The following is a 13,103-nucleotide window of genomic DNA, read 5'->3' as shown; positions in this document are numbered from 1 at the left end:
CTCACCTCGCCTCAACGACGCCACCACGGAAGAGCTTTGCCTTCTTTTGACTACGCTTCCCCTTGCAGCCTTGCCGAAAACCCATGGAATTCTTACGAGGGCCGCGTCCAAGAGCTCGCACCCAGCTCTGGGTGGAATAACGTGTTTATCCAGACCGGCGGTGGGAGCAGACGTCCCCTCTTCAGACTGCACTTCGGATAAATAAGGTTATTTTGCTACGAGCTACTACAGGCTACGATATAGTCACATAAATATATTAATGCCTATACGTGGATATGAACTGGTATATATCGGATACAGATAAGAAACACTTATGACAACGAGTAGATACCAATAACCGGGGGCTGCGGCTTCTCGCTGGGTAAAGTCCATCGTCCATCCGGGCTGCACGCAAGGAGCCCACGAGGGAGGGTTTCAACAACCCCCCGTGGCGCCTGGCAGCTCGCCGTCTCCACACCAGGGCAAAACACTTCTCAACCCTTACACAGCTCTGCACTTCACCAGGAAAGCCGGCTCCGTGGGCCGGACCCAGTGCGACATCCCCCCCCAGCTGCAAGGCAGGGGAAGCCCCCGTGGCCCCTTCCATGTGGGATAAGCTTTTCAGGGACCGCCCCACCTTTTGCACCAGCAGCAGGGAAAGCCAGGCACGCGGCAGCTGCTGGACCTGGCCTGGTCACGACTACAAGCGCAAAGCTGGGCTTTAAGCCTCGACGGCAACACGGGGGGGGCCCAGTTTGCAGAAGGGGTGAGGAGCCACCGCGACGGCGGAGCTGAGGACGCTCAGCAGCTCTGCACATTGCAATATAAAGAAAAACCCAAATCATCATCCCACTCTTGGTGGTTTGAGAGGATCCTCAACACAGCGCCTGGCCTCCTCTAACGTACGAGCGGAGCTGGACCAAGCAGGATCAACAGGTCTCTAACAGACACGTGCATGCAGGAGACGGCTTCTCTCAGCATTAGACTATGTTACCAAAGCATCCCCTTACCGGAGCGGGAGCAGAAATGTGCTCCTAGTATTATTTACACAATATAAAGTGCATTAGGATTTAATAATTCAACTGACAGACTTTCTGCCGGGACCATACTATTTCGAAACAGAGGTGAGGGCTTGAATAGCAAATTCTCTCATGAGAAAAAGAGGTTCAGACCGGTGCTCTTCACCCTGTCCTCCTAAGGATTGTTTTTGGCCGTTCTTTCTAGTGCAAATAAGCTTGTGTTTTCTCAAGTTTAAGGGACATGGCAGTTTCAGGGCGTCAGGAACGAACATTTAAAACACATCAGGGATTCAGTGCTCCCGAGCGTCTCGCTGGGCCTTTCTGGGCACCAGCAGCCCACGTGGTCACTGCTCTGGGAAGCTGAAGACGCGCTGCCAAAAATACAAAGGAACCCGTTTCTGAATCTCACCGTTCAAGTCTTGCATTGCTACAATCCGAGTGCATCCCTACTGCCCTCCAACCCAACATCTGTTTCCCATCGCGTGGAAAGCCGCTGTCCTCCAACCCAACGTCTGCAGACACCGGTGTTTTCCACTGTGATGGAAACCCACAGCCGCCGGTCTACCCACGAGTGATCGGCAATGAACGTGAAGATCCCGATCCAGGTTTGGATACTAAGGTGCATCCCGTGCCAGGGGAGTAAATGCATTAGCAGATCCTGCGGGATACCTGCGTGCCAGAACCCAGGCCGGCCCGGCAGCCAGCAGTTGTTGGACTCCTGGGTGATATTTACAACAAATTAACGGCATTGGAAGGCCAATTCATTAACAAAAGACAAAGGGGTTTTTAAAAAATGGGCAATGATAAGGAAAGCAATTTTGCATCAATTTTTCCTTTTAAAATGGTGAAGAAAACATCCCTTTCCAATCATGAGTAATTTCCTCACCAACACTACAGGAACATGGGGAAGGCATGAGCACTTACAACACACGTGGCCACTCAGGCTAATTCCAACCGAGGAGCTTTTACGATCCCTTGAGGCAAAGAGCTCGCAGGGGAGGAACGCCACACAGAAACCGGAAGGAGAGCGTAAAAAGTTTGTACATTCATAGCTCCGGTTTGTTGGACTACAAGTGAATTTTTTACCTCAGGCACTGTGACGGGCAGCAGCAGTCAGCGATACGCTAACGTGCGCATCAACGACTCATTCACCAAATTCTGGTTTCACACCATAACAGGATGTAGAGTTCTTTAAATGTGGGGTTTTGTGGTTTTTTTTTTTGTTTGTTTGTTTTTAATTGACCTGTTAAAACCATTGGGACCAAAGGATGAACCAGCACACCCCACACAACTCCCGCTGATTCATCACGGTCCACTGGCTGTTCGAGCGATGGAGCGAAGACATCTCTTCCAGGTTTGAAAAGGGACCTGAAAGAGCAACCTATGGAGAAAGGGATGGGAATTTTTTGACACTAAGCCAAAGGCTTGGTTGCTGTAACTGCTGTACGTGGTTTTAAAGGGGGAATCACCTAAAACAGTGAAATTAACTTTCTTACTTCTTGTCACAACTGTAACATTTTCCTAAAGGTTCTTTGGTGGCTTTGGTGCAAGCTGTTTTTTCTTTTTTTTTTTTTTTCTTTTTTTTTTTTTTAAACAGATTGACTAGTTTTAGTACCCAAACCAAAATCCAGATCATCCTCTTGGTTCCCAACCCAGTCTCCCCAACTTTTCTCATCATGATATTAACAGGCAACAACAGCATTCAGATTGAGCGTGGCCATGCAGTGTGCAGGTGGCTCCAGACTCAGAGTGGTGAACAGTCTGGTTGGAGGTAAAGATGTTTCTCAAAAGGTTAAAAAATAAAACAGGTCATGTTTGCATGGAAAAATAGCCGGTCCACATGCACACTAGGCCACTCTGTAATGAAACAATTTGCGTGATTACAAATATCTGATCAGACATGGTAATGCCTGCTTAAAACAACCTTAAAGGTGAGCAACACGCTACTAGAAGTACCTGGAGCTCAATCAAACTCCCGCTGGTTCAGGGGGAAGGAGCTGCTCACCCGTAGGCCGGACAAGCCCCTTTATGTTATAAATATTCAGGTTTTGTGAAACGCAGAATCTTTCATCAACCTCCCAACCAGGTAATTGCACACATTCTCCCTCCAGGCAGAGAGTTAATATCACAAAATTTAAAATTTACATCACAAAGACTCCAGGATGACACCAAAACCTTGGGGCAGGTGAGGGACTGGAGCCGCTCAAGGACAGCTCCAGCTCTGAGCTGTGGGGGAAGGGGCTGATGGCAGGGCACGGATGTTGTCTCCCCAGCACCACCCACAATCAACACCACAGAAAACCCAACGGGGCGTCCACCACAGCTTCCGAAATGCACCACGGGAGAGCGTGAATGAGATGCCTTTCTACGCGAATCCAGCCATGCACCCAACACCCCAAAGGTCTTCCTCAAGGCAGGAGGAGGAAAACAGCCAAACGTTTTCCTGGCACAGGCAGCATCCCGAACTGCCTTAATCTGGCAGAGAAGCTGGGAGCCTCGGTTGGGGCATTCCTTCCACCTCCCAACGCCCGCTCCACAGTCGCCTGCTGGAACGCCTAATACAAAAATACCTTCTGAAATTTTGGACAAAATGCATTAAAAATAATAGTAATAATAATAATAATAAAAAGATTGCCAGCCTCTAAGGGGCAGAACACAGAGATGAGGAGCAGGTTATTATTCACTGCCATTAATTCAGAAGGCTGAGCACTCTGCTGTCTTGGGATACTCAGGTTATCTGGTGAGCACAAAAACTATGGAATGAATGAGAGATCTTCGCCCTTCACCGGCACATGACCGAGGTCTGACCGGTTATCGAGGTTTTACCCATGAACAGACTATTGTTTCCAACTCAATAACCAGGAGATGCCAACTTTACAACCTCTCTCCCTCCTCACACACAGACCAGAGATTCACGCGGAGCTGATTTTTGCCATAAGTGGTCTACAACAATGCTCCTCGGCCTTTGGACTGAGCACGGGCAGAAGTCAGTCCTAAAAAAACTGGTGATAAGCAGAAACTGATACATTTCCTCATAAGGTTCAGGGTGGGGGAACTTTTGTATCATGTTTAAGTGCAACACAAGCCTTTCCTAGACTATTTAAAGGTCAGGGTGCTGGATTTTGTTTGTGCTGATACTCGTACTTCCACAGTCTCCAACACTCGAAGCAGCTGACTCATACGGACTCGGGAGGTTGGTCCTTTCCTAAGACACACGGAGATGTTTTGGGCATAGTTTAACGTGATAACCAGCCTCCTAGAACATTATGTACTGGAGCTAGCAAGAACTACCAGCAAAGGACTTTACAAAAAACTGGGGCAACTTGGAATTACTATCGGTCAGTCCCTCTCACCAATTTCTGCTTGCTTTGTTTGGTTAATTGTCCAATGCACTCTATTCCAGACCCTCTTGCTCTTCACCACTGTCCCCTCTGGCATCCATTCTTTTCTCTTTATGGCTGTTGTAAATTCTCCTCATCTCTTCTTCGTACTTGATAAAATTTTCCCCGAACCGTGTCCACGCTTTGTACGGAACTGTGATGGTGTTACGGTAGGGCGGCCTCACCTCACTTACCTTCAGGAAGATGCCATACCTGTTGGATCCCACGTCGAAGTAGAAGCGCTTGTTGTCCACTCGGAAGGAAGTGCCCTCGGGGAGCTCCGGGGGCTCGTCGCCTCCCCCCCGGCGATCCTCTATGTCCCCCTCACCGTATTCTTCAATCAGCTGAACCAAAGCATCCCTGAACTCGATCATCCCTTGCGCCGGGAGGACGATCGTCTGCTCCTGTCCCAAGCTGTGGCCAAAGTAACCCATCATGCCAGGTCCCCTGCTCATGGTCTGCCTAATCCGCAAGAAGCGCCCGCGCTGGTTCTCCTTCAGGTCCAGGTAGTACTTCCTGTTGTCCCTCTCGATGTACTCCGTTTTGAGGACGCTGTGAGGGGGCTCTTCGGAGCCCACGGACGCCGGGGGCGAAGGCGGCGGGTGCTGCGGCCGCCTCCGGGGATGCTGCTCCTTGTCATTGCTGTGCTCGTGCCCGCGGTGGCCATGGCCGCCCTTCAGGCCCAAGTGGGCGTAGTGCTCGATGAAGTCCCCCAGGCAGTCCTTCAGCTCGGCAGCCACGGATAAGGAGAGGGTCAGCTTGCTCTTCCTGATGTTGTCCTGCCTGCCCCTTCCTATCCAGACCTCGGCGATCTTCAGGAAGCGACCGCGGGAGCTCTGTTTCACATCCAGATAAAACCTCTTCTTCTGGATGTCCACCCTCTTGGAGGCCAGCTCCTGGATCTCCATGCAGCTCCCCTGGGAGGAGGCCGGGTAGTGGTACTGCTGTTGGGACTGGGAATAAATGCTCCTGTGCAGGCCAGAGCCTCCCAGGTTCCTTCCTCCTCCTTCTCCTCTCCCTCTTTCCATCTTTACCAATCAGCTGGAAATAATACACAACAGAGACACAGATGACAACATCAGCACCAGGGGCCTGCTCAGCTCCTCGGCAGCGGCTCCGCTTAGCGCTGCTCTCCCTACAAAGGCTCCTGCATCCCTCTCCGCTGCCACTGGCACGCAGCATCGCAGCCTGAGGATCCCGGGCGCTCTTCCCCTCCTGTGCTCCGGCTCCCGGGCAAGGGAACCCTGATTCCAGCGGCACTCCCCGGCAGGACTGCCTGCCCTGCAGTCCCCCTGTCCTGCCCCTGTGGTACTACAGACCCTCCAGCTGCCCCACGGGGGTGGGTTACGGTGCCTTGTTTGGGGGGCACTCACCCCTCTCCCAGGGCTGCGGCTCCCCTCTGCAGGGTCGGTCCCTGTGCCGCTGCATTCCTCTTTCATCAACCCCTCTGCTCTTCCTCCCAGGGCCCCGGGGGGGCACTGGGGTTCCCCCCAGCATTGCCCTCCTGCCCCCCGGTACCCACGGACCCACCCCCCCCCGACACCGCTGCCCCTCCTATCCCAGTGCTCCCAAGGCTTCCGTTCCTTCCCTCCCCAGGACTGCCCCACTGCCCTCAATGCCCCAACACTGCCCTCCTCCCCTCCCCACTGCCCCGGGACTGCCCCCCCGGCCACCAAGTGCCCCAGTATTGCCCCCCCAGTGCTCCCCATCACTACACCTCCTGCCCCTCTGATCCTACAACTTCACCCCTTGCCCCCCATTGCCCCAAAACTGCCCCCCAGCGCTCCAAGTACTGCCCCCTAGAGCCCCTCGTGCCGCAGCATCGCTCCACAGAACCCCACAGTGTTCCCAGAACTGTCTCACGGTGCTCGTAGTACTGCCCCCAATGTCCCGAAAGTGCCCCCCGGTGCCCCAGTGCGGTCCTCCCAGTGCACCCCAGTACAGAATCTCTCGCCCCATCCTGCCCCCCGTACCCCCGCGGCCCTTCCGCGCCCCCCAGCGCCGCGCTCCCCACGCCCGGTCACTCACCCCGCAGCGCCCATCGCCGCCGCTGCCCTTCAGCCGCCGCTGCCGCCGCCGCCGCCACCGCCCGCAGCCGGCGGCCCCGCCGCCCCCCCCGCCGCGCAGAGCCACGGGCTGGCGCTCCCCCGCCGCCCGCTCCGCCCCGCCCCGGCCCTCCCCGGCCCGCCCCGGCCCCGCCCGGCCGAGATCGGCGGCGGCGGCAGCGCGGGGGGCGCCGGGGGGTTCGCGGCCCTCACGGCCGCGGGACTACAACGCCCAGAGTGCCCCGCGGCCGCCACAGCACTGCGCGTGCGCGTCACCTCGGGTAACCTGAGGGGAGACGGGGGGGTGAGGGGCGCCATCGGTGACGTGTCCTTGGCGCGACGCAGCGTGACGTAAAATGTGCGCGCAGCGCGGGTTCCGTGAGGCTGGTTGGGCGCTTCCAGGTAGTGGGAGCGGGGAGGCCGCGGCGGCCCCGGAACGACCCCGCTCACAGGCCCCGCACGGCGCTCGGGACTGCTGCCGGCCCGCTGCGGGCTCTGCCTGCACCGCGGAACCGCGGCCTTGCGGGGTGGGGAGGGAGCGCGCTGAGGCCTGCTGTGCTGAGGGCACTGGGGGACAACGGGTGAGGCAGTGAGGGCACTGGTGGGTTTCCTGGAAGTCAGGAGGGTAGCGCCGGGGACGGTAGGGAGGACAAGAGGTACTGGGAAGTAGCCGTTCCGAGGGGAGTCCCGACAGCTTGCCCGGTGCTGAGGGTGTTCTTTCCTGTGGCCCGTAAGGCGCATTACCCGTTTTGTGAGGACTTGGTGGCTCCATGACTCCTGCCGGTTATCCCGAGGGCTCCCGACCTGGATGGCCGCTTACCGTTGGATGTTGAGCGATCCCGAGTTCCGGCTGTTGTCCTAACTCTGGGCAGGTGGGTTACGCTGTGGTAGGAGGTGGTGCGGGATGGTGTGTAGGCACGAAACGTGCTCTGGAACTTCTGGCTGGTTTGGGGGGCTGTGGGTGCTGCAGGGTGTCCTTTATTTCCAGTTTCTGCGCTGCTCTCTTTTGTTCCTGGCAGTCCCAGTCCAAAGAACTGAGTGGCTGTAAAGGAGAGCTTTTGCTGTGTCTCTGCTTTAGTGTTAAAATCCTTGTTGGAGTTGAAATGGAGGGGGCAGTTGGTTGTGCTGCTGCATACCGAGGGAAGTCTGCTTAACCTTGGAAATCAATAAAAGATGAAAAGCTTTCCGTGATGTTTTTTCAGGCGTGATGATAGCGACAGCTCATCTTCATATGAGCTGCTGACTGTTCTAATTTCTTCTTTTTATTAATGCAGAAGTAACAGAGATGTGTCAGAAATGGATGTGGTAACTGCTGGCCTGCGGGGTAAATATCCCCAGTGGATGCTGACAGAGAGCCAGGAGGAAGCTTCTTTGGGGCATAAAAAGGTTGGTAATGGCTCAGGAATGCTTTGCAGACTGCATAATAACCCAGCTCTGGACCATGTGCTTTTGGTTAGGCCTGTGCCTCTGAGGCAATTGGGATGTTCCTCCTGCTCCCCTAGCAATGTGGGCTCTACATCAGCGAGGATTGGGGATTTCTTATTCATTTACTTTGAGGCCTCAAGAGATGCCCTGGCAGGGGAGTTCATTCTGGCAAGGCCCTTATGGTGTCCTTCACGTATTAAATATTCCAGGATGTTGTTGCAGCTCAGATGTGTCAGCTGAATTAATTGTTCATCCGTTTTTGGTGTCCTATAAGTGTTACTTGGACTTGGGGTTTGTTGTGTTTTTTGATTTTTTTGCCTATATGAGCAGTTCAGTACAAAAACGCCCAGGAGAAGGGACCATCCCCAAATATCTCTCTAAGCCCTAAAACAGCTTCAACAGTTAAAAAATTATTAATGAGGGGGGAAAGCAAAGGATTCAGTTCAGCAATTTTTATTCCCCAGAGTAGGAGTAAACGATTAGTTGATTAGAAAATGGTTAGTAGCTTGGGTATTAAAAACTATAAGGTGAAGCAACAGTAACTTTTACTTTTTGTCCCCTGAGTGTTCAGAGCTCAGTAGAGAAGTTGGGGCATGAAGTCAGATGCTTTGATAAAGGGGGGCCTGGCTGGGGTGAATGTCCCTGGTGAGGACAGGTATGGTAGGTAACCAGATCTCTCCCCAATTTTGTTTGCCAGAAGCCTGTTGCCCAGAGGAGTGTTCTGGAGGATGGGCTGCCATTCCTGGAGTTCAGTGGCTCTGTTGTTTATAGCTACGAAGCCAGCGACTGTTCTCTTCTTGCAGAAGATATCAGGTAAGAGCTCGTATTCTTCTTTTTCTTTTTCCTTCTTTCCTTTGAGTGCTCCTTAGTTTTTTGGAGGGACTCATTTCTTGGGATTAGTTTCCCATGTGTCCTTTTTGGTGGGTGATGCCATTGCTGAGCCTTTCAGTCCCTGAAAGCAGAAGCTCAGGATGTTGCAATGCTGACTGATTGCCTTTCACAGTGTGGATAATTCGGTGAGCTTCAGTGACTTCATTGCAAAGTGTTAATTCCTAACTTGGGACTGTGTGTTTGAAGAAAAGACATGAAATTTGTGGTGCAAATACATTATTATTTTTCCCATTTTTGTTTTTGTTGTGTAGCAGAGCTCATGTTTGCAGGGGAAACAAATTCTGTGCAAAGCTTCCGGTACTGTGGGATAAATCAAGGACTGTCTTTGAAGGGATCATGGGGTGAATCAAGAAGAACCTTTCAAAGGAATAAAAACTATTCTGTTATCTTTTGCGTCTGGCTGCCCTTGAGGCCTGTGTGGCCAAGTTTTAGCAGTGGGGAGCTAAAGGCCCCGTCCCTGTTGTAGTGCTGAGGGAGAAGAGGTAGGAAATGTAGGAGTCCAGTTGAGCCAGGGAAGAAGGGAGTTGTGTGGCAAGGGTGTTTGAAGATGGCTTTATTTCCCATGATCCTACTCTGATTTGATTGGTAGGATATCAGTTTATTTTGATGTGTTTGCTTTGCTCGTGGCAGTAATTGCTGTCTGTCCTCTCCCTGTCCTCCTCTGCACCCACATCCTGCAGCTATTTATAAAAAATGTGCTAGTATTTGCAAGCAGATCTGCAGAGTTTTTAAGCGTTTCAGGTGGCTCTGTGGATCAACACGAAGTGGTCTGTGCTGTGAAATGGATTCTGTGCCTGGCGCATGTGAAATGGAGAGGATCACAGCCAGGGCAACTTGGCTGTTCCTGTGAGCTGACTTAAGGTTGGTGTTTCAAATGCTGACAGATCAGCAGATAAATGTGAGGGGCACCCGTTCCTTTCCAGGCAGAGTTTATCAGATGGGGCTGCTGTTGGATTTGACATTGAATGGCCACCATCCTACACGAAAGGGAAGATGTCCAAAACAGCTGTAATCCAGATGTGTGTCGCTGAGGACAAGTGTTACTTGTTCCACATCTCCTCCATGGCAGGTACTGTACTTCCTCTCTTATTTAGGGCATGAACAGCTGCTCGCTGTTTCTTGTAGTTAGGTTTGAACTTAAGCCCTGGGCAGTGGCTGATATATCCTTCGACGTGGGATGGTCAAAATCTGTCCTTTTTCTCCCCTTTTCCGTCTATAATAAAGGGATTTATTCTTTGAGTGATGCCTGTGTATTAAGACAATCTTGGCTTGCCCCATGTGCTTGAAAACAGGGTGTGGGTTCTGAACAGGGGAGAAGAGCCTTACTTGGGGATTGTTTTTCTGTTTGGGAGAGAGTATTTTATCCCAGTTTTAAAAACTTAATTCCCTGCTCCTATAATGAGTTTTCTGTTTAGTGCCAACATAAACAATGAACCTAAATAGAGCAGGCTGTGGGGGTTTTTTTTGTTTTGTTGTTTTTTTTTTTTTAATTTGGCTTCAACAAAAAGCCTCAGAAATTATAGTTCTTGTGCTCTCTATTCCCAATACCTGCATTATATGACATGAGCTTTAGGAAAGAATACTGGGTACCTGGTGTGATGCAGCTGTGGGGAGAGAAGGGGGTGTGCTTAGCAGAGGCTTAATTCATTATGGATGTGAATAAAAGCTTCCAAAAAGGGAAAATAGGGATGAGGGAAGGAGATGGCAATTTTATAACCTTTGGTTTAAAATGTTAGATTGAAACTATGCCTGTGAGAGGTTTCTGATTTCCCTGGGGGACTCGTGCTGAGGTATAATAGCGATAATTTTAATGTTGGTGTTCAATCCTTTGTCATTTAGAGCAAATGGGGTGGAAAATTTAATTGCTGGAGGCTATTCCATCAGGGAGGCGAGAGAGCACAAAGGAAAATGATGTGAGGAGAGGAAGCTGAGGGAAGAAGGGCCATAAAGAGCTGGAGTGCTTTTGATTCTGGCAGGGGAGGTTGCTGAGTGTGGCTGCACGTGGGCTGCCGTGTTACAGCAAAAGGTGGTGTTTGCCTCTGGATGGCTTTCCTAAATGCCTGTTCTTGCCAATGGAAGATGCACTTGGAGCTGAGTGACTTGTGCAGGAACCAGAGCCTATTTCTGCTTATTGTGTCTATGGATATGATCTGCAGAAATGCTGGCCTGGTCACAATGAAAAGAACCAAGTCTTAGCAGAAAAACTTTCTCCTGCAGGAGGAATTGAGCATTCTTGGACTGTATATAAATGAAAAAACTACATTTGTTTATTTATTGGGAAGATGGTTCATAATATTCTGTTTTTTAGTATTTTTTTACATTTCTTTACAGATTTCTCAGAATGAGACCTCTTTATCAGATTACAGCTTTTGCACAGTCTTCAACGTAGGCTTTTTGATTTTTGTTAGTCACCTTTCTAGGAATGAGGTGGTGGAAATGGGGCACGAGTCCTCCACTGGGGCGTGCCCATCCTCAAAGGTTTTAATGATGATTCCCTTAGGTGAAAATCCTGTGTACAGCAAGCCAGCTGTGTATGTTGCAGGCTTTTATTTGACTGAATTCTTTGCCCTTTGTGGAGGATTTTCCATATTTTTCCTATGGCTCACATGCTTTGGAAATGCTGTACTTTGTCTGCATCCACCAGCACCAGACTGCTGCTATCGGGGGGGGGGGGGGGGGGGGGTGTTACCAGTTATTTTTTAATGCTTTGGGGTGGATCTGCAATTTCCCAGTCCCCAACACAGCTGACTGCGGCTGCAAATGTACCTGCACAGTGGCAGCCATCAAAGGGCAGAGATAATTGTGCAAAAATAAAATCAGTGTTGCCAAGTGTTTGTTGAAGTACATAAATACATATTGCAGGACTGAGAAAAGGTGGGGTTTGCAATGAAACCCAAGGCAGATAAGCACTCTGTGCCTGTTCAGTTCTGTGTGTTTGTAGGTACTAGATTTGCACTTGAGACTAACCCAGGGTATCCAGCTGTGGGGTCCTGAAGGTATGGATTTGAATAAGATGCTCTGAATTTTAAATGGGAGCAAACACACAGGGGAGGGGAAGGCTCTTACTGTTCAAGGATGAAGTGTCTGTGGCTGTTCTTCCTGAAGAAAATGAGATGAGGAAGCTGCCTGCTTTAATTCAGTCCTGTAAGCTTGAAAATACCCTTTGATCCAGGATTGCTGTGCCATCAGTTTGGGAGAAATCAGAATATAATGCTCAGTATCTGTGTGCATCTTTAATCACTGTGGGATTTTGCTTGCTGACAAGACAGACATGTTTGGGCTTGGCATGGCATCTGGTTGGTGAATTCTGTTTTCCAAATGCTGTTGTTGGAGCAGCCCAGCCTTAGCACAGTGTCTCCAGATAATCTGTGCTTCTGATGATTTCCCATGCTTAGGTTTTCAATTGTTGCCCAGAATTGTGAAATAGCAGAAACTGTGAAGAAATTGTGTGGAATATATTAAAATAATATTTGATTTCATGTAATGAACACAGAACTTTCAGAATTAAACTATCTTTTCCAGTGAGGGGTTGCTTTTTTGTTGTGTGGTTTAACCATCAGAAACACCAAGTTTGGGTTTGTTGTGGTGTTTTTTTTTTTTCCACTTGGTTTGTTTTCAGATGCAGGATGATTTGTGTATTTCAGGTATTTCCTTCTTGCTTGTCTGCTGATGATTCATCACAACCAGTTGAAGTTTTCAGTCGTTCCAGGGAGCCATCAAATAAACAATGGAACTTTGGTGGCTTTTCCTTTAGAAGTGCAGGGTTTTTCGGATGGCCTTTGTGCTTGCATTTTGTCATTTCCTTTAGACTTTCTGGCATCTTCCAGTATTTAGTTTCTCATGTTTGGGCTTAATCTATTTTAGGTTTTCCCAAGGGACTCAAAACGCTGCTCGAAGATGAAACAATTAAAAAGGTTGGCGTAGGAATTGAGGGAGATCAATGGAAGCTGATGAGTGACTTTGAAATCAAACTGAAGAGCTTTGTGGAGCTGGCTGACGTTGCTAATGAGAAAGTAAAACTTAAAACCTTTTTGTGTGTGGGAGGGAATCTTGTTATGGTGCTGTGGCTTCCTTGTCTTGATTGGAGTTCCATTCCAATAGCGAACGTGTTCTGTGGAGCGAAGCAGAGATCTATTGTAACTTGTTTAGACGCTGTTTTAAAAGACCTCTCAAAGCCTGCAGAACTGAGTACTGTCTTTCAGCAAGCCAGTTTTTAATCAACATTTGTCCCCTCTCAGGTCTGTTCACTTATAGTATTTACAAGATGTACCTTTGGAATTCAGCTGCAAGGGCTTTTTCCTTTAATTCTTAGCGATGGAAATGGCCAGGTTGTTCTGCTGGCAGTGCTGTCGTTGTCCCAGCAG

The 13,103-nt window shown here is 50.2% G+C and overlaps 2 protein-coding genes across 10 annotated transcripts in view; one reads left to right on the top strand and one right to left on the bottom strand.

Moving 5' to 3' along the window:
- Window positions 1-4,171: 4,171 nt before the first annotated feature.
- Window positions 4,172-5,406, bottom strand: PURG (purine rich element binding protein G). Its single transcript, XM_062494045.1, has one exon. It carries the CDS (start codon window positions 5,404-5,406, stop codon window positions 4,393-4,395), a length of 1,014 nt encoding a protein of 337 aa, XP_062350029.1. The 3' UTR covers window positions 4,172-4,392.
- Window positions 5,407-6,791: 1,385 nt separating this feature from the next.
- The window catches only part of LOC134044105 (general transcription factor IIE subunit 2), a 50,578-nt gene continuing 44,266 nt past the window's right edge, over window positions 6,792-13,103 (top strand). For 5 of the 9 annotated variants that reach the window (XM_062493166.1, XM_062493165.1, XM_062493168.1 and 2 more), the window contains exons 1-5: window positions 7,129-7,295; window positions 7,698-7,809; window positions 8,546-8,661; window positions 9,663-9,808; window positions 12,604-12,752. In XM_062493166.1, coding sequence (XP_062349150.1) covers window positions 7,720-7,809; window positions 8,546-8,661; window positions 9,663-9,808; window positions 12,604-12,752 — 501 coding nt within the window. In that variant the 5' untranslated portion in view covers window positions 7,129-7,295; window positions 7,698-7,719. Of the gene's footprint in view, window positions 6,826-7,128; window positions 7,296-7,697; window positions 7,810-8,545; window positions 8,662-9,662; window positions 9,809-12,603; window positions 12,753-13,103 lie in introns of those variants that run through there. The other 4 variants (XM_062493171.1, XM_062493170.1, XM_062493164.1 and 1 more) reach the window with 3 other exon arrangements.

Source organism: Cinclus cinclus, chromosome 5 (assembly GCF_963662255.1).
Source record: "Cinclus cinclus chromosome 5, bCinCin1.1, whole genome shotgun sequence".
Classification (NCBI taxonomy): Eukaryota; Metazoa; Chordata; class Aves; order Passeriformes; family Cinclidae; genus Cinclus; species Cinclus cinclus.
This window is presented reverse-complemented; position numbering and strand designations above follow the sequence as displayed.